Source organism: Ixodes scapularis, unplaced genomic scaffold (assembly GCF_016920785.2).
Source record: "Ixodes scapularis isolate PalLabHiFi unplaced genomic scaffold, ASM1692078v2 PGA_scaffold6__148_contigs__length_123643588, whole genome shotgun sequence".
Classification (NCBI taxonomy): Eukaryota; Metazoa; Arthropoda; class Arachnida; order Ixodida; family Ixodidae; genus Ixodes; species Ixodes scapularis.
This window is the reverse complement of record NW_024609881.1, coordinates 21569616-21593958: the sequence shown is the minus strand read 5'-3', so window position 1 is coordinate 21593958 and position 24343 is coordinate 21569616. Positions and strand designations below refer to the sequence as shown.

Sequence of the window (24343 nt, the reverse complement as noted above, 5' to 3'; positions counted from 1 at the left end):
ACTTTAACTACGTACATCACCTCTAATTTACTTTGCACTTGAAGTACTTTTTAGATGCACTTTACCCAACAGAGAGTAAAAGTGTGTGCCTAAGAAATATTCAAGACTCGCTATATTATCAATGCAGCCTAACAAATGTGTTTACACTTGGCTGAAATTACACAGGTTGCCCTTGGACTGTTTTACGCATTTCATGAATTATTAGTTCATGAAAACAAAAGTAAAGGTCTCGAGGAGGCTTTTAAATTTCCTATTTGAAGTTCTGTACAACATCTTTGACTGAACACTCCCTTGACATTCGTGTCTATAAGTAAAACATTTTTATTTTGTTGTGGATGCTGAATATTTACCAGGACGACTGTACTCTGTTAGGACTCGGCAATGCAAAGAAGCAAAGCAAGCAATACCAGCCTGGAACAGAAATTTCACCGTTTGGAAGAGGATATTACTAGTTTCTATATTTAGCAGCACTTTATGGTTGCTAGGCAGCAGGCGGGCTTTGTTTAGATAAATGTGGCCCATTGTAGCCCTGTGCGCCTATCTGGGTCAACTTCACGCTTGGTTCCTCCTTCGGCGCCCCTAATCTCGATCCCCCTCCGAGCGATTTTTTGTTTGCAACCTTGGCAGCATCTTTATTTTGGAGGCCAAGTTGGCCAAGTCGGCAAAGTCTCGCGACGGCCCTCCCTCCTCCCGCCTCCGGGCGCAGTTACACGCGCACACAAAGAGTTGCTCGATCTGACGTTGATCCGATTATAAAGTAAAAGTTACGTAGCACGGCGGAAACGCCAAAGATACACGGGACACGCGGAGGAAACGTGTCCCCGAGCGCGGTACATCGCCGCGAAACTTCGCAAGCGCCAACCCACTGATCTCCACGAACGGGAATTTCAAGCGACTTCTTGACCAAACTCTTCCCGAGAAAGATGTAATAAATCAGAGGAAAAAAAATATATCGTACCAGCGCCCACGCACAACAAAGTGATTACATCCTCTTCCGTTTTAACGCCCGCGCGCGATGGCAGAAGAGGCGTACGGCGTCTTTCGGATGACTCGCTCTGGTTGCTTTCCGTCGTGCTCCGGCTGCCCGCAGCCCGCACACGCCCAAGAGTTTTAAAGCGGGAAGCTTGCCCTGGGCGCGGGACAACTGGAAGATTTCCCTGACGATCTTATCCTGCGAGTTTTGTTCCTTAATCTATTTAATTCTCGTTTAATGTTCTCACAACTCCAGCTGCGTTCGTCGCAGTACAACCGAAGGGGTCATCTTACAAGAAAAGAAAATAGTAAAACCAAGTCGATCATCTCCGGATTTGACCCAGAAACAATTCCGAGAGAACCCCAAAAATGCGTACCAAAAATACATAAAGGAGATGCCCGAGGGTCCGAAGGCGCGCGCTCAAAATCAGCCTGGCTGCAACCAGGCATCGAGGAAAGCCCCCCTAAAAAGAAATATATCTATAAAAGCAGCCGTCCGCGTAGCCCCTTCAACGGCGCTTCTGTATCGACCGGCAGCGTATCAGTGAGCTCTCCATTGGGGCCACTTTCGCGGCACACGAACGAAACACTCCGAAACGGCAGCATCCCAAGGCGCCCACAGGTTTCCTCCACACCGCTCTCGCGGTAGCGTCGCAATCCGGAGTTTGAACAAAGCACGCTCACGAGTGACGTTCAAAAAGGACCCAGAAAGGATAACAAACGAGGGAGGAACGGAAGCAAAAAAGAGAGTAGTATAAAAAAAAAAAGAAGACAGGGCGACGGGTGGGGGCAGCTCACCGGAGTTTTCGGGTCGATGAAAACAGCCCTCGGTGCCTCAGAGCATCGCCGTCGCTGGGTGATGCGCTCGCCGTGCAACGAGCAGGACGCGGCGGGCGACGGCAGGAAGCAGATTAAAGAGCCGATTAGTGGTTCCAGTGGCTCACATTCTCGGTCCGAGTTTGAGATAAGGGGCGCCGAAGGTCTAGGGCTTCCCTCGTCGCGACTCTTTCCTTCGGAGTTTCCGTGAGCGCCGCTGCCGCACGGATGAAACGCAAACACAAGGAAGGGGGAGGGCACCTCTTGTGGTGCCAAAGACTTCCACAAGAGGTCACCGCCCGCGGAGTCCCTACTGGGGACGAGATAAGCGACAACTTTCAATTGAATGAATTAATAATGGCTAGATGCATTGCGGCTGTTTTCCTTGGATCGGGCGGTGGCTGGCGCCCCCTAGCCACCGACGTTCCTTAGCTACCGTCTTGATGCAAATGGTTTTGGTGCTACTGAATTTTCTCATTGCACCAATGAAGTCACTTATCCTAGTTATCCAGCGCCTTTAGGCAAGCAAACATGCCGCAATTTAGTGTCGAAGAATCGGTGTGTACGAAGAGCGCACCTGGAGGAACCCTTGACAAGCAGAGCCGTAAATGTAGAGAGTTTGGCCATTCGTTGGGAAGTATAGGAGACAAATGAGGAGGCGCCATTGGCCGAAAGCGGGCTGGGCGTGTTCCAGGGCGTCTTCAGAAATTCGAATGTGACCAACCAGAAGCTGGAAATAATACCCTGGCGGTGGTCGTAAGAAACAAACCTGATAACTGCATTGGAGTAACTCTCAATGGCTGAAAATATGGTACACGTGATGTTTCAATCACGTTAATCCAAAATGATGGTGGAAGAGTGCGACTAGCGGAACGATCGACATGATTTTTACGCCAGGCGCCCAGGGCCGGGAATCCGCCGTCCGAACCTCCGTGCAAAACAGAGTTGCGCGGTGCATTCGTTTCTTACATCTTTCTGCATGATCATGATCAAAACAACACGTGCACCCTATTTTCAACCACAAAGAGTTACTACACTCTACTCTTACGTGTTTATTAAAACCATAAACGAACATAGACTTTTGATCAGAACTGTTTGCCGCTACCACCGCTAGGGGATTCTTTTCGGCTTCTGGTTGGTCAAGAGAGCATGCCAAGCCCCCCTTCCAACTTTGCCGCACGCCCTGACTCTGCCCGCGCCTCCCATTGACCAAACTCTCTCAATACACGGCTCTGTTGACAAGTTACTGTGTAGGATGCTTTTATATCCTTCTAGTTGGGATAATGCTGTAGTACTACACCTGTACCAACGTTACTTAAACACTCAGTTGGGAAACTCCCATAGAGACAGCTTTGAAAAAGTGGCCCCAATCTGTCTCCGCGAGCACCGAGCTAATGACGAACACAACGCCACCATATCTCCCGCAGCGGCCACTCGAGGAACTGCACGCTTTAAGAACAGATACAGCGGTAGAGGTAACAGGGGTGCCACCCCCGTCTCCCCGGCGGACGCGCCGCGTACAACTACCGAAGTTAAAATGCACCTAGGTCGGGACGCGCTACCTGAAAGGACCGCGGAGGCATGGTTGTATAAAAACAATATTAATTGTGCCACAAAACCCTGCAAACTAAAGATTTTAAAAACATAACGCGCCCCTCTTTTTGTACTAAACTTCAATAAATTTCATACAAAAAGAGTCTTTTCCGTTTGTTTTTACGCAAAAACAGGCTTTCAAAAAGCTCAAGGTGACCACAGTACAGACAAACGATAAAGAGTGGCGCTGTTGTCGCATTTAGCTCAGTCTCGGTGGACGCCAGCGGCCCAGGTTTCGACGGCGAGTTTCCCAACTGAGTGTTTTAGTAACGTTGACCTGTACACTAACGCTTCAAGCCCAACGTATCGCAGGGGCGGATTTGGAGGGAGTTTGCTGTGATATGACATTACGGCCGAAACGTTGCCCGGATTTATTTTGCTCACCCAATATTTGCTCTGTCACCAAAATCGCTTTTGGCTGGTGCATATCAAATTTTCATTAAATAAAATGGGACGTTTACAATTCTCTGTAATGCCGAAATAGAGCGCAGCTCTCAAGGAGGAGGGGAGGGTACGCAGAAGGAGGGTCACGTGTGACGTCACGAGGGTAAAAAATTCCTGCTATATTCGGCAGGAAATTTTTTTCATGTCACACGTGACGCCCCTCAGCCCGGGTTTCCCACTAAATTTAGTGGAAAAAATCCCGCCAAAATTTTGCCCTCGCGTCTCCAGGTCAACAAGCACCGTCTGCATCGCTCGGGAGATGGCGCAATAAATTGCCCCAAACATTTTTTTTTAACGAGTCAAGTTTAATTGTTTATATTTAACTTTACGCATGCACCACCTAGCCGCACCTCTATAGTAAATCCCAGCGCAATATCATGAGAAACCAATATTTGCCGACCGTCCAAAGTGGGATGGAAAAGTTAGTGGACACGTTCCAGACATGCCATTTAACGCCATATCATTGAACATTGTTTCATCAAAGCCGTTTCATCGAAAGCCGTTTCATCATAAGCCGTTTTATCGAACACCATTTCATTGAACGCCTTTTCAGCAAAGTAGTCTCATCGAAAACTGCCTAGAAATGTTATCTAGGAGGATGTCTCAACATCGGAAAACCTGCAGTGTTATAACAATCATAATTTATAAACTTTTTTTCTCAATGGAGGGGAACTAATAAAAAGACTTTATTATCTACGCTCATTCCATTTCTTTTTTTGTTAGTAGCAACTGACAACTTGTAGTGTTACATTTTATGCAGTCACAAGCCCAATCGAGCAATGTTCTATGATTCAGTAACCAAAATGTTTGTGAAAAGTGATCGGGATAGTTATTCTATATTTGGTTATTTAACAGCAGTGTGAAAACCCCAAAGCGAGAGTGAAACATCTAAAAAGCACTGCAACACTCCAAAACTCGGTGAAGCAAAAATTCAATGAACGGCGTTGAGCCGTTCTATGAAACGGCATTCAATGAAATGTCTGGTGCCACGCCGACGGCAGGCATTCGTAAGTATGTGGTGCAACCAGAAAGTTCTTCCGACTGATTTTTAGTGTAAAAAGAGAGGGTAGCACGATGATGTGCTGGCAGCAGTCGAAGGCAGGGACCTTGCCGCGTCATTATGCCAAAGGGCACCGTTCTGCGACCGTCTGGAGCTGCGCTACACGAGTTTTTGTGACCCCACGCAAGAGCACAATGGCGACTTGACCATAGACAGCAAACCAGAGCGAGAGTGAACATCAACAGACTTTTTTCAAAAGTCCATCAAGCAACATTGGTGGTCGCCATTTCTAGGGCACGAAGAGTGTAATTGAATCCGAGTACACTTGTCGAACGCTAACGCAGCTCTCTTTTTCGAGAAGATCTGAGCTTACGCTGAATGCTGATGCAACTCTCCTGTTCAATACAAGGTCAGGGTATGTGCCCAAACGGTGGTGAACTCGGATACTTGGCGCAGAAACTTCTAGAAGGCACACTTTTGTAAAGGGTCTGTCAGAAAACCAAAACCAGTAACCTTTGAAACGATTCAGCAAGCTAATGTCAAAAAGCAGTGGATTGAGCAAAGTGTTTCGAGCGGCACCTGTACGTCAAGAATACCATCATCACTGGAAGGCACGAGGGGTCAGAGAAGGTTGCCTCCCAGTCTTCCAGCAATGTTTTGCCATTTTTGAAGAACTAGTGCCACTCGAAACACTGTGCACAATTCACTGCTTTTTGACATAAACCTGTGTTTGTCCATCCCTTCTCGTTTTCTTCCTCAAGTTTTAATTATCCCTCTCAACCCGCTCGTTCTGTCCTTACTGCCGAACCATTTCTCCGTTTTAAATGTGCCGAGTATGACGCAGAATCAATGTTTGCTCTCACTCTGGTTTGTAGTCTATCGTGAAATCGCCACTGTGCTTATGCACGTAATCACAGAAAGAGGCGTGCGGTTTAGAGAAGCTCATTTTAGCAAGAGTCGTTTTACCGACCCCCCAGGTCATCGAATTGCCTCATAGAAAAGATCAGTTTAGAGAAAATGGTGATGAGCCAAGCTTCGATAAAACGAATCCGTCCTCTGAAACGTGTTTCGATGAAATGGCATCCGAACAACCGTAGTAAACTCGGTCACAGAAACTCGTGCAACGATGTCAATGTTGAAAGAATTCGCATATTCTATTTTTGACATTGTTTATCCTGTCACAAAGGACAGAAAACACATCTCCTTCCTTCAAAATCTTGAGGTTCCGCCACATAATCGCGAGGCAAAAATTATAATATTTCCCGACCTGCAGCCGCGAGCGGCGGCCACGAGAAACAAGCGGCGTGACGTCAATAGGGGACTTGTAAACAGATAGGATGTTGTGCGAATACCTGCTCCATAAAAGGCAATTTTTCTTTAAATCTTGTCGTTCCAACATAAATATAAATGCATCAAAAACCTGGTATCATTGACTAAACTTTTATTATACAGAGTTTTAATGGCGCCACCTATCCTAGGTCCACAAAACCGTCAGCTCTATCTGCTACCGCGAACAGCCGCCAGAAGCCGGAGGGGGACGGAGACAGAGCCGGACGGGGATGGCCAGACTCGGACGAGACTTTCCTCCTTTCGCCATGTTAATCCCGCTGTGCAAGCACGTGGTCACGTGGTCGCGAGCGGGCGAGTTGTCGCTGCTCACCGATGGCTCTAGTGAGAGTGCTTCACCGGAACCCCGCGCGTCTTCCTTTCACGTCATAGCGCACGTGACTCGGAAGATGGTGAAGGAGTTGAGAGGTGCCGAAAACCTCAATGTTTGTCAATTTTTAAAATAAAAACTAGGACATGCAGGCAAAAGCGGTTTTTTGTTCTTTACTTCAAAAGGGTTGAGACACCAACTCCCAAATTATTTAAGCAAAGTACTGAAATTGTTGCACAGCTCCTTTAAAGGTTCACAGGATGACGCCCTTTGGCATAACAAGACTCAAATGTTCCTGCTTTCGACTGCTGCAAGCGCATAACCGTGCTGCCCTCTCTTTTTACATTATAAAATTAATCTCCAAACTTTTTAATTGCACCTTGCAAGACACGAAGAAATGGCCGGTGACAAAATGGCTAGGTAGCACGGTCAATGCCAAAAGCTCGAGCTGGGAGATGCTCTTCCACACGCTCGAGAACAAAAAAGAAACCGCCCTAAGCAAAGTGCATTCCATAGGTTTCATGCACAGTTAGAATGCATGTGGGACAGATATAACTTTTTGATTAGCTTCGTTAGAAATACGAGTGGGTTTAGCATCAGGTTAGATCTAACATTCCAGATTGACGTGGACAGTGACAAGGGTGAGAAATAGACGACAGAACAAAAAAAGTGACTCAAACAAAAAAGTTATAACCAACCTTTCTCCTAAATATGGGCTTGTTCTATGGGTTTTGTACCTGCTGGTTGAACAGAGAGAAAAGATGGTTTCTTTGTATCCGCTCTGGGGCCAAAGATAATCCACAATGGGGACAAAAAAACATGTTTTGAAGGAACCCTATCTAGGAGGTCTCAGGGCCCAACAAGATGCTGCTGACACTTTCGAGTATGAATATACCGAAAAGGCATAGTTGAACGGATAAAAAAAGCTCGCTATTGTGTTGTTTTGTAGCCATTAAGAGCGCAGCTCCGGTCAAATTTCGATGTTGAGAAAACAATGCAGTTTTACGACGCATCACCTGAAAAGCTTACACATAAAATATTACGATACAATTCCGTCTAAAAGTTTATTAAATTGGCCAACGAACTCGGAGTGGCTCCACAGTCACCAAAATCCCCCCCAATCCAGTGGGCGACGTGCGGAGCAGCACGGTCAACATTGTAGCGTGGACACAGCCAATGCTACGCAAAACGTCAACTGAAAGAATTGTTTTGCTTGTTTCTTACTTTTCAAGGTGTGGAGCGTGAGGGCGAGAGAAAAGAGTGTGGGGCGGAGAGACCACATGCGACGTTGCCCCTGCATGACCGTGCCGGGTCAACGCCATCACGGTAAAGCATAATAAAAATTATGCCTTACCAACTCGCCCAATCTGCAGTTTTAACGGGTTTTATTTCTAACACATCAGGCCCTTTCAACCACCTTCCATCGACCCCAGGAAAGCTGGTCACTATTCCTTGGGGTTGAAGAAGAGGAAGTCCGACTAAATACAGATTATAGGTTGACAGTTCAGTGCTGTGCGATTTTTGAGACTGTGGACCTGTGCACTGGTTTGTAATTATTTGTACTTGCGACAGCGCTTCCTCGTCTCATGCACCTGGAACGTGCGAGCAGAGCCAAGGCACGGCAGAAGGCATAAAGTGCTGCTGGAGGCCGTTCTAAAGACACACCCCACCATTCTCACACCAGCAGTGACTATGCGGAGTGCAAGTTTGTCTGCTTCTTGCACAGGGGTTGCGATGACGTCAGAATGCTGAGCTCTTATTGGCTGATTGAAAAGCAAATAGTGGGTAGACCTCAAGGCATCTAGCATTGAGTTGTACCCACTATTCTTCCAATCAAAGCCAATCAGATCAAGCATTGAGTTGTACCCACTATTCTTCCAATCAAAGCCAATCAGAACTCGGCGTCATTCTGATGACACCTCGACCCCTGCGCAAGAAGCAGACGACTTGCTCTCCGCACAGCAGCTACAACTTATGGTTGAATCAAACAGTTTCTGAGCTGCTGGAGGAAGTACAGCCAGTTCAGGTGGAGAGTCGTGAACAAGCAGAAGGATTGAAAGCTCATCTTGACACCGAAATTGCAAAGGCCACCACTAAACTGAATCCAAGTTAACAGCCCATAGTGCGGTATGGTGGATTAACGGTAAAATTAGACTTCACTGCATCCTTGAAAACAAATTATTTTCAGCAAGCTCACGATTACCATTCCTTACAGATGTCTCCAGGTCAAGCAAACAGGAATCTAACTGGACACACAACGGGCAAATGCACAGTAAAAACCAGAGATAAAAAAGTTTGACAGACAGGCAAAGTTCTACGAAATTGTTCAATTTTACTATGCCTATTTCCACAGTACAGAAAATATAATGCTCTCCCCCCCCCCCTCAACCCCTTCCTACAGACCCATTGTGACCCAACAAAATGTTGACTGTGGCATAATGCAGAACGATCCCAATCCAACGTCTGACATTCACTTTGTTCATGCCCTAGAACGCAAACAAGTGCTATAGAAAAACAATTCTCTCCAGATGTCACATTATTGAGCCGAGTAACAGCACAAAGGAATGGCCTTCAGAAATGAAGACGTTCCCAATTTTCGTGCATCTGCACAAGAATTAAGAAATTAGAAGAAAATAGGAATTAGGAGCAAACAAACAGATTGGAAAGTCGATGAGTGCACTGATAGGCACAGTAGGATGGTCTCCAGTTGAATTGTACTAACTGCAATGCATTTAGTCACAACACATTGTTACTCATCTTGAACCAAAAACATTCCCTCGCTTCCTGGGGGGCTCCAGGCCAGAGAGAAACATGAGACACAATAAAACAAGACATATCAATGGCACACTTCTAACTAGTTAACAAAGGTTTCATTCGTAAAATCTGATGGCCCTATGCAATGTCACGCACGATCCTTCATTAACTGTGCAATATCATGCTAATGGCAACACTATGGCTGTCATAATGACCATCTGGTTCAACTTGCTTACACCACATAAAATGACTCGACACAGGAGTAAGCTTTCTGACAGTATGTGGAAAATAAACAAATTTGTAAGAAACATTTAAAACAAATGCCAGCAATTTGGGTTACACTTTACAACAAAAAGTTGTCGAAAGCCGGACAGAAGCAAAGGATGGCACTCTTCAAATCTCGCCTCCCCCACCCCCAAAAAGTTTGTAGAAATGCAAAAACACTAAACGACACTTTGTAAACTATTGTGACGGTGCCATGTTGGATGGTCGTGGATGCGACAACGAGGCGCCCCGCTACCTTGGAAATGGTGCACGATATGTTTCGATATGAAGATATGGATTCCTTCGTCTGGATGATTGCGATAGCGTGCATGAGGTATAAAGCACATTATTGGAGTATCCAAAGGACGAAAGTAGAAAACGGTCAATGACTTTCCTTCGCTGTTATTGCGGGTCGTCTGCCGGGGAGACGTAGTGACCTCCATTGAACGGCACGCAGCACAAAGTTAAAAGACTTACGGTTCCTTCACACCATCTGAACACTAAGGATAAATCGTGCCCTCTTAAGCAGAGAGGAGTATGTGCATAGAGCACCCATCTGTCCCAAAACATATCCGACAGATGACGTCTGCTGCAACTTCCCTCTTCTGATGGAAGAGGTCTAAATACCGGATGTGTCAAATCTGGATCTCGCATCTCCAAACAAGACGTAAGGCAGCGAATATGTAAGAATCAGTCGTTTAACCCTTTCCGTGCAGTTAAAAAGCATAGTTTGTCCGCACTCCATTCGGGTGTAGCGTATTAAGCAGGCTCGCATTTGTGGCGCTCACAAGCTCTCCAACAACTGCACCCACCTCTCATTTAAACTGCCACTCCGTCGAAAACTCGAAAAAATAAAGGCCCTAAGGAGCAGTCTGCCTTGGCAAGTCAAACATTGAGGCATAGCAATTAAGACGTCGTGCAAGTTAGGCTTAGTACCAGTTGAGGCTCCGTTACACTCCGACGTCGAGCGTAGCAAACGTGGCGTACTGCAACGCACACAGGTACAGATTGGTCGCAGATGTCGAGTTCCTGCTCGCCGGCCAATAAAAGGCACACGTCTTGCGCTACGCCGCGTTCGCTGCACTCAACGTCCCAGTATAACGGAGCCTTTAGACTTTAATCTAGCAAGCTATGCCTAAAATCTTCTACCACGACGCGTCATCAGAGAAACAAAAAGCACTCGTAAAACAGAAATCTCTCAACACTTCGAGCAAGCTCGGACTAGTTCAAAAGAGGCTGCATAGGATGCGGTGCCTTCTCACCTTCTTCTCTTCTGCGAAAGTTGGGTACTACCGTACTCCATCTCACCATAACTTTGCAAACAGTGAAGGCTACAGTTTCCGCGAGCCCATCGTTGTGTCGGAAGGAGACGCATGATAATGCTCTACATCTCGTAGGTTGCACGCGGTGCCGTCGAAGCCACAGGCGGATGGAGGAAAGTTGCTGTTGCGCAACTTTTGAGGGACGGGCTAAACTCCGAGGGGGGGACAAGAGCAATGTCTGGGACACGTAAAATGGGGTCCGAGTAAGAGGGGAGTTTCTCCTTCCCCACCTCTCCAACTGCTTCGGCGACGCTCTCGCCCCTTTACGTTTGATAAGAGCTGTCATGTGCTTCGCTCGTGTCGTTTCCATTGGCTCGAGGGGGCTGTAGCGTCCGCTCTTTGCCAAGTTACGGCGAAACAATGTTTACGAGGCGCGCTTGATTTGTACACGCTTGCGACACCAGTGCAGTCACAGTGTATTCCATTCCTCGTTGCACAACCAAACCCCGCGCAAAATGTCGGCGGCCGTTCCCAGGCCTCTGGAAGGTTCATGCCTGGGTTCTAGCTCCGACTGCCGGGTGGCATAGCCGGGGAGTGTGTTTGGAAATGCAAACACCCTCCGCAATTGTTTTCACTATTTCTCCTTTCTTGCGCACCCTATCGAAACATGGAAGTAGATAACTACTTGTTTCGGCAAGAGCCCCAGCTCGTACAGCATAAAGCTATGTTAAAAGGAAGGCCAACTCAGTTTACAGCCTTTATCGTTCACAATGTCTCTCCTTCTCTCGTGCCTCCTTCCAGACAACTTTTCTCCTTCGAGAGAGGTATTCGTTGCAAGACCCGAGCAACGCTATTTTCCAGAGTAGAAAACGGTGTCTATTCTCTGGATGCCATTGTCTACGTTTTCCACACGTCACAAAAGAGTTTCCCCAACCCGTTGAGACCCTCCCATAAAATCACCCCATTCTCCCGTTCCTCTGGTGCGACACTACTCCTTTAACAATGTGGCTCACCTAAATTTGAGCCAGCACTTTTTTAAATGTCACTCCTCATGAAGAATGGAAAATAGCGTAACTATAACTTCTGTAATCTGAAGCATAAGTGATGTAATAGAGCGTCTTTATAACAGTCAAATGTACGACCTTGTGTATGCTTGAATTTTCTTTCGATGTCCTCCCCTGGTTTCTTTTTCCCTCCAACCCTATCAAAGAAGTAAAACTCCGTCCGATAAGGTCGTGTTTGCAGTCGCGTTGCAACAGGCACACTCTTGCAGCAGAGGCTGAAGAGGTCACGCTAAGGGGGCAGACCGGCACTTGACAAGCAGCCAAGTACAACATTTTTTCACTCAAAAAAAGACATTTTGTTTATGGAACCAATCAATGTACAGCAAACTGTGGTTCTAGGAACGCAGGCTTAGCTCGGGGTGCCCTCGTGAAATCTTTTAGCCCCCAGATTACCTTCACCGTTCCCGTCTCAACAAGTAAGCGTTTTTCCGGCATAATTTTAGCAGGCTTGGACCACCCATTCATGCATAATTGCCGAGGCATCAGCTGTTCACGAGCACAGAAAGTAAATGAATGAATAAACAACTACGAACCAAGTGCTCCTTAAAGGGGCGGTGTAACGATATTCAATTGGAATGTTCTTCACACAAGCTTACCGGCACTAGTGGGACTCGAGGATACTCGCACGCAATGCCACTGGCCAAGAACTCCTTTGTCATGGTGTAATTTCAAGGACAAAAAACAGTGTTTTCATTCAATCTCCCCTTTGCGAAACTTGATGACGTAGCTGGGCAGTCACAGTATCTCCCAAGGACGGTACTTGAATGCGGCTCATAGATTGAACCTGAGCATTGCGTTAGCACTCGATTTGGACTCTTCATAATCGATAGCCCGACGAGCATTCGGATAGGGGCCCGTGCCATTGCCTCTATCCAGTAGCTGCAATAACGACAATAGCCAAACCATAAAAACGTCTGGAACTCAGCGTATGTCCTGTGCTTTGCCAACCCCAGCGCATGTCTATGATCAACATTGGAGGCATATAATCGGATCCAGATCATGTGGCTGCTTGTTCTGGCTGCAAGTTGAGGGGGTGAACGCTGCTCTTTTTCCTTTAATTTTTTCTGCAACTTCGATTGCGTGTGGTTAAAAACTAAAGGGTGCTTCACAGGTCATAACGTCAGGGATCCGTTCTATGCGGTATTTGTGCAAAGTGAAAAAATCATTGCATTGTCCCCTTACAGGGGCAATGCAACGATGATGTGGGAACACTGGTCTTGGAGCTTTTTTCTTATTTTATGATCAAATCACTGCACAAGCCTGTTCAGCTTTTTGTGCTGATTTCAAATATCTGGTCACTTTCTCAGTCTGTAGAATTGTCCTCAAGATAATTAAAACTCGCCCGCCTTTGTTTGGAGGAACAGGAAAAAAACTGCTCAACAAAACATTATCTTTAACGCATGGTTAGATACTACGAAGTGTACAAAATACAATGTTAGAAGTAATTTGAAGATTAACCAATTAGTAGTGATTTTACCGCACATTGAAGTTCAGTGCTCAATGTGTGGCTAACAACTAATAAAATAAAAGGTCAATTAAAAATTTCCTAGACCTATATTAAAATATCTGCTCTCAACACTGTATGGATAAACACATTTAGCTACATGTTTCAGAAAAAAGTCATATTTCTATGTGCTCTAGATGCTAAGATATCCTTCCTGCAAATTTTTGAATGAGTTCAAAAATTGTGTTTTGTAAAAACGGTGTTTTAGAGTTAACTTCAACGCACATTCAACCTGCAGAAACATTATAAATTGATTTATAATATTCATTCACAAAATTAGAAACCTGGTAGATTCGAACAACAGTTGTAGAGGTCAACATTGCCATTTTCAAAAGAATGAAGTTTTAAGATAGTTTTTGGCTTCAAAGACCCATGTCCCCCTTCAAAGGGGTACGAAAACAAAAATTTAAATATTCAAATTTCGTTCGGAAATGAGTCAAGCATGACAGATAATAACCGCAAATGATAATCGCACGTTCGTATTTTGAACTGGCTATATTTTTCGTTTCAAACGGTGCACTCGAGCAAGCGCTCGAAGAGAAGCGAACGGAGAGTGCGATGCGTCATGGGATATCTGGTGCAAACGAAAACAGAAAAGAAAAAAGATTCCCCGCATTCATGACGTAGCAAGGGTGGCGTAATTATGAGCTGTGCCGTTGGTGGCGTTTCAGCATTGTGGGGGTGTCAAGAGCATCAACGTGTAACAGCCGAATTGTTCGAAGTACCTGTGGGGCGACGTGGGCTGGCCCAAGGAGCACGTAGCTTCCACAGCACTGTCAACTTAGGGCTGAATGGGGTGGGAAAAGCAACTTTTGTCCAAATTTTGAGCGACGGGCTAATCTTCTAGAGGGAGAATGGCTGTGTCCGGGTACACAAACGAGGGTCCGAGAAAGAGGGGAGCCCCTCCTTTCCGTCCTCTTGGACTGTTTGGTACAATGTGCGATTTGTGAGTTGAGAAGGAAAGCTAAGGAAAATGTTGAAATTCCAAAGAGCGGCGCTGCTCCGATGGAACCTGCTACGTCTTGACTACGTAGCAAGTTCCCCAATGTTGCTAGATTACCTCCCAAATAGGCTCCACATGCATCCACCAGGTGCACATTGAAAGATGATTTAATTAGCTTTAAAATTAGTTTTCTTGTGAATTTCAACAAAAGACTGGTACTTTTGAGGTTAAAATGCAACATGTAACAGATTAAAGCTAAACAATGAGCACTGGAATTTTGTTTCCGTACTCCTTTAACATGTCCATTGTCGTTTACAAGGTCTTTAGGTTCTGCACCACCTTAATGGATCAATGGCAAGTACAGGACAGTTCCTCGGTTGCCGTTCAACGCAGCGAGCCAGGATTCAAATTTTTTAGAACTCCCAATGTACAGTATTGCGTCTCAATGCCCTCCCAACATCATATGAGAGTCTTGCTGTGTTTGACCTAGGTCACAACGGTCTTTCTTAGGCCGACTCGTTCCAAAGTTCCGGCGTTCTTTTCTAAAAAAAATCTGGACGGCATTCTTCTAAGGCTTTTGTTCCCGTCTGTGCCACAAAATTGGCGATTCTTGTCCTTGTACCTATTTTACTGTCCGAATTTATAGATTCGCTTCAGTGTTGTTTGGCTTTCCTCCCCTGTACATTTTTGAGCCCACAGATGATGTTCTTATCATCCGCGTTTTCACAGATAGGCTTGTACCTTCTGCACAACTGGAAACTTTAGTGCACTCCCACACTTCACGCATGCTTGAAGTCTTCCTAGAATTGACTCACTTAGGGGGTTTTCGATGACGCTCAACAAGTTTCTCATTATACTTCGTTATACTTGGCGAACTGTGAAGGCTAAAGACCCCATGGCCCAATAAGAGCGCTGGAGCGAGGCACGTGACAACACGTCACCCGGAGAAAGCGGCTGTCGTCTGCTTGCCAAGAGTCGTCTGCTGCGAAACCAACCAACCTCGGATAAACTTCCACTGCGGCAACATTAACGTCCGCTAGAGTAGCAAGCTCGTCGGGAAGAGTTCACAAGGCAACCATTTCGTCTTTCTTCTGTGTTGTGCAGCGTAGTGCAGTGTAGATGGAGATGGCATAGCGCGAATTCGATGGCCAGTAAAAGAAAAGAAGTCTCACTACTTTTTGTCGTGGACGGCGCTGTTGCTGTGGCGATACTATGGTATGTTTAATGTTTAAGTGCCGAGCGTGTTGGTACATACTTGTAAATATATCAGCTTGAACTTTAGAAAAATACTTAAACAGGAAGAAAGAAACGACATAAGAGGGCAAACAGCTGACTGCCAACGATGTTTTAGTGTAAACTTCTTCCTTGCGAGTTCGCTTGTTCATTCAGAGCACGATAAAATTATTACAAAAATAAACCTATTGCACTTGTAAAGATTACTACTGATAATTACACTTATACAAAATTATACAGAAACCTTTACACAGAAATACCTCAAAGTTATTGTCTTTTCAACTAACCCGCTACAAGCTCGTGTTGTCGTAGTTTGGGACGCGACATTTGCCTCAAGCATCTTGCGTGCATAAGGACTGTTGTTACTGGCAAGGAAGGTGGTGGCGTTAAAAGCTGCACTACACTGGCATGTCCTGCAATGAGCTGCCAGATGTCCTGCCGCTGTTCCCTGATGCCCGTGTCCCACTAGAGCGACAGGCAGAAACAAACGACGGCGGCAAACCTCAAACCAGAGCCTTTCGCGATTTGAGAGGCTTTGTAGGACAAAGGAGGCTACGCTCAAACACGAGCATCACGCACGCGAGGGTGTCTTTGGCAGGCTTGCAATCGCTCGTGGTTTCTTCACGAGCACCGAACGACTATACGCCTGCCAAAGGTACCATCGCGAGCATGCTGCATGGGTTTGAGGCTTGTCACTGTCTTTTGCTCCTGTCTGTCGCTCTAGTGGGACACGGGCATGAAGAGACGTTGCATGTTCGCGTGCTCTGCCATTCATATATTGTGTTTAAGTATTTTTCTTCTTGTTGAAGTATTTTTTCTAAAGTTGAAGCCGATATATTTACAATTACACGTCCCTTGCTCCGTTGCCCTTATTGAATTGCGGGGCCGCAGCCCCCGTAGTTCGCCAAGTTAATGTGAAACCGAGAATGGAACCATACATTTATTCTCAGTAATTAAAAAGTTAATTAGTCAATTTTAGCTAATTATCTTACTAATTAGTATGTCTTATGAAAATCCTGACATCTACCACGACTGGCAGTTTGTTTCCGAAAAGTTTCTTTTCTTCTCAACCACCCTAGTGGTAGGAATGCTTCCCTGAAACACCCAGTTCACAGAAGCCCAGACACGCCTCCGCTTAGCACGTCAACTGGTGACTCAACTGCCTTACTATTTCACAGTGGCTTCCGTGCAACAAAAAGTGTTGCCAAGCTTACTTTTTTGGCAGAGGTTCTCATGGTTTCGTGGGGCTCTTTCCCTTATCCCAGTCTCCCACAGGCTCGTCGTGGAAACACCGAACACCGCCAAGTCAGCCGCCGACCAGCGTGTTTTTTTCGCTTTCTATTACGACGCACAACAGATGCGCCGTTAAGATCGGAAAGAAACTGAGACAGTTTGGACAGAGCGCTTGAAAAAGCAAAATAGCTGCTTTTTTCCAGCCGAAATTCCGAACGCGGAAGTTAATACCCATGCGCAGCATTTTCAATGTCAGTAATTACATCTTCTTGCTCTGTCAGGTGGTGCTGTAGCGAGGCGCCATAGAGTTTGGAACAGAAAATTGAACTGCAATCCAAAACGAGAAATAAATTATTGGCGACAGCTCGCAAAGTTTTTACGCCCAATTGCCACGCAATATTTCGGGCAAATCCACTTCTAATAAGCTACCGGGACAAATCGAGATGTACAGGTTTGTTCCAGAAGACCACCCTCCCTTCCGAGACAATGGGACCGTTTCTGGGACATTCTAGGACGCCACAACCCGACAAACACAACGATGAGCGTCGTTCTCAGTTTCGAACGGGCAACACTGGTGACACACTGGCATCTTGCTCTCGGACAAATCAAGCGTGCTTCGGATCCTCGGTCACGACGCTTGGCGCGTGCCTCCTATCGGCGCGTTTGCTGTGGTCCCTCCGTTTTACCCCCATGACGTCGCAAAAGCTTCGGCAGCCGGGTGTTGGGATGCCGCAAGGACAGTAACGCTCGCGGTCTCTCGCGCCTTTTCCCAGAACTTCTACGCCCAATTGCAGGGTCATACACGAGGGTTGCTGTTGTATCCTCGGGTATGACAGCAATCCCCACAGTTGGAATTGCGTTGGGTGTCACAATCCCAACCGCCGAGGTTGCGACACCCGACGGGACGACACTGAAGCTTTTATGGCGTCGTTTGTTGCCACTTCAAAACCGCTTTCGACGCACGGGCGGAATGGGACGTCAACCGCACCGGCCGGAGACACGTTTCAGGCACCGTACCTCGGGCCCATCTTGCAGACGAACCGGCAAACCGCGGCGCCACCTAGGTCGGCGCTCGCCCGACCCGAACCGTCGCGTCGTACGAGAACGAGCTCCACTCCGTCTTCCCGCACGCCGGCAACCCGACGCCGCAGCGGTCGCCCTCGGCCGCATCTCTGCTGCGGATGGAGCAGGCGCCCTGGAAGGTCCAAAACTCGGCAATCAGGGCGTCGACCCACCGCTCCAGCTCCCGGCCCGTGCGCCTCCCGTCGGCGTCTGCCTGCGCCTTCAGGGCGGCCCGCGTCTCTCTCGAGTAGCCAAGATGCTCCTCGACGCGCGACAGGTCGTGATCGATGTACGGTCCGCGCGGGCCGCCGTTCACCTCCGCCGCGGCCTCGGCGCCTCCCGCCGCCGGAACGACCGGCAGCACCAGGAACCGCGTCTGCCCGACCAGGCGCCACTCGTAGAACACAAGCAACGTCCAAGCGCCGGGACGGAGCGGCTTGCGGAACTCCGGCCGGTGGAACAGCGTTTGCGGGCCAGACTCGACGCGGACCTCGTACGAGCCGGCGACGACCTTGGCCGGGTCCACCCAGACGAAGGTCACGGCGAGGGCCCGGCCGGCACCCCAGGAGTGGAGGGCCCCCGGCTCCGAGCGCGGTCCGAGGAGGCGGGGGAAGTCCCGGAGCATCTGCTCCTTGGGGTCGTACTGCGAGCCCACCTGGAGCAGGCGGAGCCGGACGGACGCCGGGAGGTCCGCGTCGCCATTTCGCCGGTGGTTGCGAGGCGAGAGGAAGGCTTCCGTCGTGGCGGAGGGACTTCCCCACGACACGAGCAGGCCCTAGAGTATGCAAGGAAAAGTGGCGATGCAAGTTTTGCTCCGAAAAATGACGAGCCAACACACAAACAAACATCACTGAACTAGTAACCAAAATGTTAGATTAAAAAAAGTTTTGTTCTTTGCAAAGGTATTTAATTAACAAATCAGGCCTTAACCTTTTCTTTTTTTTAAACTGACTGTTATTATTGGCAGCAATGATAAAATGATGGCAGGGTTTCACTCTTCGGGCAGTGGAATCTGTTCCCAACTGGTTACAAGACGTCTGAAGGTGTCAAACGAATGCTTTGGAAGCTTGCTCCGGCACCTGTGAAGCAGCACAAGACAAAAGTGCAGCAGTGACGTCACGGCACTGAAAATCACGGGTGTATTTGAACGTTGCTTTTGGCATCACCTTCGCTTGCCAATTTCAAAGTAAATATTCCGAATTTCGCGGTGCTAATTAGCAGACCGGAAACAGTTAAAGGCTTGTGACTCAATAAATATAGTTTGTTGGGGTAGCTCTATAAAATGAAGAAGGAGGAGGGGGGGGTATGGAGGAAAGACTATGCCCCTTCTCCTCCTCTAACGAAGAGAACATAGCAGTGTTCATTGCATGTATGTTTTTACTAAGGAAGAGAACATACCGTAGGCTCGCGATAATTCAAACTCGGATATTTCATACTTCCGTCTAATTCAAACAGATCTGAAAATTTTGGTTGTCCCGCTATGTTTTTAATGTATTTATAAGCCCCTTAATTCGAACGGCGTTTTCGCTTAATTCATACTTTTTTGTTCTCGCGGCCCCATTGAGTGCGCTTCTTTCCGAGCACCGGTGCACCGCAGAGAAGCAATACCCGCAAAGCTTGTTTTCGCGAGAGTTGCTTCTCCGCAGTGCACCGTTGCTCGGAAAGAAGCGCACTCAACGGGGCTCAAGCAGGGACACATTAGCAGAAAACGGCATTCACATTATGTGCTTCAAGACTAACAATGATGACCAAGACGACATCGAGGATGAGGAACAGCTCACTGGCATCATGCTTTCTGGCCTTGAAGCACATAATGTAAACGCCGAGCTGGCAGAATATGCTAGTCTTGGCGACGATGTGTGTGTTTGTCGTGATGACTCATTAGAGGACATAAGGAAGTAATGCCAGCACAGTGCAGCAGTGAGAGTGAAGATGATGATGAAGAAAGGGATGACCCACTACCAACTATCACAGCCGCAGAGGCCTTTGAGCACATCGCTCAGCTCCGGAATTTTCTGTCTGCAAAGGAAGAGTCCCGTAAAGAGCTACTTGCGTTGGCTGATATTGATATTTTTGTTTTGAGATCTAATGTACTGACTAAACAGTCCACAATCGACAATGTTTTGCCGGATGAATAAACTTAACGTCACACTTCTTTCACCAATGTGTTATGCCTGTACTTGCTTATAATTAGCCCTATGTAGAGGAAACTGGCAAAAATCTGCTTTGTATGTGTAGCTATCTATGTAACAAATCATAATACAGTCCAACCTCGGTATTACAAACACTGATATACCGAATTATCGGATATAGCGAAGTAAATATAAATTTTGGTTGGTTATGCTTTATTTCAATGGAAGTTCGACCTTTAAAACGAAACCGAAACCACGGAATCCTACGCGGTATCGGTTATAGCGAAATTATTTTTGGCCGCGCACGGCTCGAAATATGTGCAATACCAAAACAAAAAGAAATAAAATCTATAAATTACCATGTAAAAAGGCAATGTACCTAAATTCAGTGCCGATTTTCAAGATACCGAACGTTGCAAACGCTCGAACGAGCACTTTGGGAGGTGACTGGCGCCATCTATGAAGCGGGTGCATAAACCCTAAAAGATGGCGCACCAGCGGCGCCACCTATAAGCGTCATCAAACACTAAAATTTAGAGTGTCAAAGCGACAGCGACGGCAGTCAGTCAATCTGGGAGCAGAAAATGGCGACGTTGAAGCGCAAAGCTCTGTCTCTCGAGACGAAAGTTAAAATTTTAAGAGCAGTAGACAGCGGCCGCAAGAAGAAAGATGTTGCGGAGGACTTCAAGATCCCACCCAGCACATTGTCTACTCTCTTAAGTTCGAGGAAGAAGATTGAAGAGACCTACGCCAACAGCACTCTGAAAGGCGACAGAAGCGTGACAGGCCTTCTCATTACCCCGATGTGGAAGAGGCTTTGTTCTTCTGCTTCAAGGACGTGAGAGCGCGAAACCTGCCGGTGTCTGGTGCTCTTCTGCAAACGAAAGCCGTCAGTTTAGCGTGCCTCTTGGGGCATCATGACTTCAGGGCAAGTAGCGGTTGGCTTCAGCGCTTTAAGAACCGGCACGAGATCGTCTGCCACACCCTGTGGCAGACGATTTTTCTGAGTACTTTTATAACGAATATTGGATATAACGAACGAATTTGCGTGCCCGATGCTACTTCGTTATAACGAGGTTGGACTGTATTGTCGAGTATCATATTTAGATGAATTTCTGATAATTCAAACTAAAATCTGTGACTTCCTGGAGTTTGAATGAGAGTCTACTGTAGCAGTGTAAGATACATGCTTTCACGAAAGTTTGTGCTGTATGCCGATCAGCGGTGTTCATCACACGTATGCAAGCAACGGACTTAGCCATAGTAAAACATTCTTTCCTCAGCATTTCTCGCATAAAACAATGAAACTAATTTGAGTTTAATGTATCTCTTGCACAGCCACGCTGGATACGTACAGAAAAATTGGCGTTTTTATTTTTGAAACTTTTTGCGCTAACCTATTAAGCCATGGCCCACTCTACTTTTTTATGAATTTCAGGTGGCAGGGGGATGCAATAAGTCAAGATATTACGGTGTTTTCTTTGTTCTTTTTCGCCTGGTAGATGATGATTTGTCATGAACAAACAAGCAGTCGCAGAGATAGCACTCCGGATTGTGAACATGGCATCTACACGGGACAAGCACAGCACGATCGCCCCTAACCCAAACCATTCAAAGAAAGCACAACCACACAATCAGAGGCTGTTTAAGTGGCTGTTCCAGCATAGCTCTTACAATAACTGTCACTCCCCCCTCCCTCTCTCCCCCTCCCTCTCTCCCCCCCCCCCCCCCCCCTCCTCCTCCTTCTCCCCCCAACCTTGAGATTCAGCACAGTGCTGCACGGCACGCAGCCACTAGTTTTGCGCGCCGATTGCCGCAGTGTATTTTGCGCGTTCTGTGCGATATGCGAGTTCCGATACGCGCTAGCACAAATAAAAAAAAGTCATTGTAAAAAGAGCGCACAGAATGGCGCAATGCTACAACAGCCAGCTGAAACGGTAGCTGTTCCGGCTCTGCAGGCGACGGAATGCTCCGATTGTAAGTCGATCCACCAACTCAAATTTTCAAGAATTGAGAAATGGGTCGATCCACAATCGCGTAAATATCGTAGCAGGGGCCGCCGCCGCACAGAATGATTCCTCGGGGGCTCGGAGACCTCACCTGAAACTGGTCCCCGTAGAAATAGAGGCTGACCCCCCGGACGTGAAGCCCGCCTTCCGGGGGTTGAGAGCATGTGAACTCTGCCCGCGAGAGCGCCAGCCGCGTCAGGCTCTGGTACGCAGTCAGCTGGTAATCCTCCACCGTGGCGTCGTCGTCGAGCGGCTCGTACTGGCTCTGCCAGTAGCCCGTGTCGGCCACTACCGGAGCCGCCGTCGAAGCCTCGGAGGCCGGGTCCGAGATCCAGCGCTCCAGCTGGTCCACTATCCGCCGGCTTACCACCGGCTCGAACTTGCGGGCGAAGAAGACCGGCCGGTCTCTCGTGGCCTGCACGGGAGGCCGTGAAACGCTTAATGGGCAACCCTGGTGCATTTTCTGGATCTTAGGGTTACGACTTTTTATAGCGAAATAAGTGTCCCCAAATTATGAAGTGTAGTTTTTTTATGCTTTGTGTAGTTTTGTAGATATCTTATCTCAAAGTTCTGTTTCGGAGATATATGAAAAAACCGAAACTACCGGCTCAAGCATAATGGCAACCCTCGTGATCAGCTGCGCAGCCATCGTGTGACGCGAAGTTCGTACTGTGGAACCGCAAAACGTACGGCTGGACTAGTCGCAAGAACAGTTCCGATCAGTCAAGTAAAAAAAAGATGCTAGGGCTGTTTTAGTGCTTTTCTTGGTTGATGTCAAACATCTGTAGCAAATATTAATACACATTCATAAAGCCGCCGACAGAAAAGCCCAGTTGCCACAACGAACGCAGGCTCAGAGCAGTCTCAGATCGAGCCTCCGCTAAGCTTCTGAAAAGAACTACGATCTTGGTGGTGTGCAATTCACGTTGCAGAGGCATTGTGGAAGCTAATCTTAAGCTCGCGTTAGGCAGGAACAGACTAAACCATGGCCGCAAGTGAATGCCACCTTCGACACCGCGACGCGTTTGAGCGAGGAGGGAGTCAATAGCCTTCGTGCGCCCTCGTTGAGAAGCACTTACAAACCATGGCTGCTAAAATGCAAGATAACCAGCAGAAATTGTCTCCGAGACGGCCGAAAACGCAGCAGACAGAAAAACACGGCGAAAGAAGTGGCAGTACGAACGAGTAACCTCCTCAAGTACGAACGTGACGTTGGGGCACAAGGTTGCTCGACAAACTGCCCGCCCGGTGAATGCCTGCGGAGGAGCCTGTAGTAGCGTTTTTGACGTCAGTTTTAGAGTGGATCACAGTTTGCCATTAATGTAATATTTTGGCAGTTCGACTTTTGACTGGTTTATGTACTTGTACTCAATTGCAACCAAGCGCGTCGCGCAGCCATATGAAGCCTTGTAGTCGCTTAAAACATGAGAAACCACACACCCCATCTATGAGGTAGCCTCGGAACTGTATTTAACTAGAATAAAGATATTGGCAGTATTTGTGAGATCAAATATATGTGCTTGTCTATGAGAAGTGGTCGTCTACAACGTTGTCAAAAGCGTTTTCAAGACCATGATGAAAGAATGATGCACAAAAAAACAAAGAATACACGAAAATCCCCTCGTCGTAAGAGATTGTGAGAGGTTTCGAGGTGCTCGGTCGTGCGCAGTTGCAAGTGGGTGAACGAACTTTAACCCCTTTCACAGTAGTCTTTTCTTAAATAAATGCAACCCAATGGTCTCTTGTTTATTTTTACGCGGAAAGGACAGCAATACGGGTAATACAGTAAAACTTGGTTAATTCAACCCCCGCTAATTCGGAAATTCGGATAATTTGAACTGCCGATCTGGTCCCGTCAAACGTACGTATTAGTCAATGGCAGCAAACGCTTATTAATTCGGAAGTAACGGGGCGAGTACGGTTAATTCGGACAAATTCGGCAGGTGGCACTAGCTGCCGTCTGTTCCAAAGGGTATGACCACTATCCATCCAAGGTGATCGCGTGGTTTTTCCGGTTTTCCCATGGCTCTTCGCTCTTCTGGTTCTCCGTGTTTTGCACCAGTTTTGCTCTGTATTGCTGTGCTTGAGCGCGTTACTTTCCTGGCATGGAAGCGGCAGAAGCATAGCTGCGACGGAAAGAGGGTAGCACAAGTGACCGACGACCAGAATGGCAAAATCTCGACACGCGGGGCTATTGCTCCCGAGCGTGCCGATAGCGAGAGTGACAGTCACGTTTTATGCCTCAACGCGGGGATCCTAAACCCCCCCTATTTAAACAGCTATCTTATCCCTCAATTTTTCGCCAGCCACCCCCGCGGTGAAAAATGGAACGTGACACGCACTCTCGCTATCGGCGCGCTCGGGAAAAATAGCGCCGGGTGTCGCGATTTCGCCGCTCCGA

At 47.3% G+C, this 24343-nt stretch overlaps 2 protein-coding genes and 1 long non-coding RNA gene across 3 annotated transcripts in view; 1 reads left to right on the top strand and 2 right to left on the bottom strand.

Moving 5' to 3' along the window:
* The window catches only part of LOC8044145 (protein tweety), a 52403-nt gene extending 50380 nt beyond the window's left edge, over window positions 1-2023 (bottom strand). The window contains exon 1 of the mRNA XM_042294647.1: window positions 1771-2023. The gene's annotated coding sequence lies outside the window, so the exon portion shown is untranslated. The remainder of the gene's footprint in view (window positions 1-1770) is intronic.
* Window positions 2024-7718: 5695 nt separating this feature from the next.
* LOC121838404 lies at window positions 7719-9000 on the top strand. Its single transcript, XR_006078491.1, has 2 exons — window positions 7719-7808; window positions 8698-9000. It is a non-coding gene; the product is annotated as an uncharacterized LOC121838404 (long non-coding RNA).
* A 350-nt stretch (window positions 9001-9350) lies between these two features.
* Window positions 9351-24343, bottom strand: part of LOC8044146 (xylosyltransferase 2) — a 34933-nt gene continuing 19940 nt past the window's right edge. The window contains exons 9-10 of the mRNA XM_042294645.1: window positions 22034-22357; window positions 9351-18576 (exon numbers count right to left, since the gene is read on the bottom strand). Coding sequence (XP_042150579.1) covers window positions 17800-18576; window positions 22034-22357 — 1101 coding nt within the window. The 3' untranslated portion in view covers window positions 9351-17799. The remainder of the gene's footprint in view (window positions 18577-22033; window positions 22358-24343) is intronic.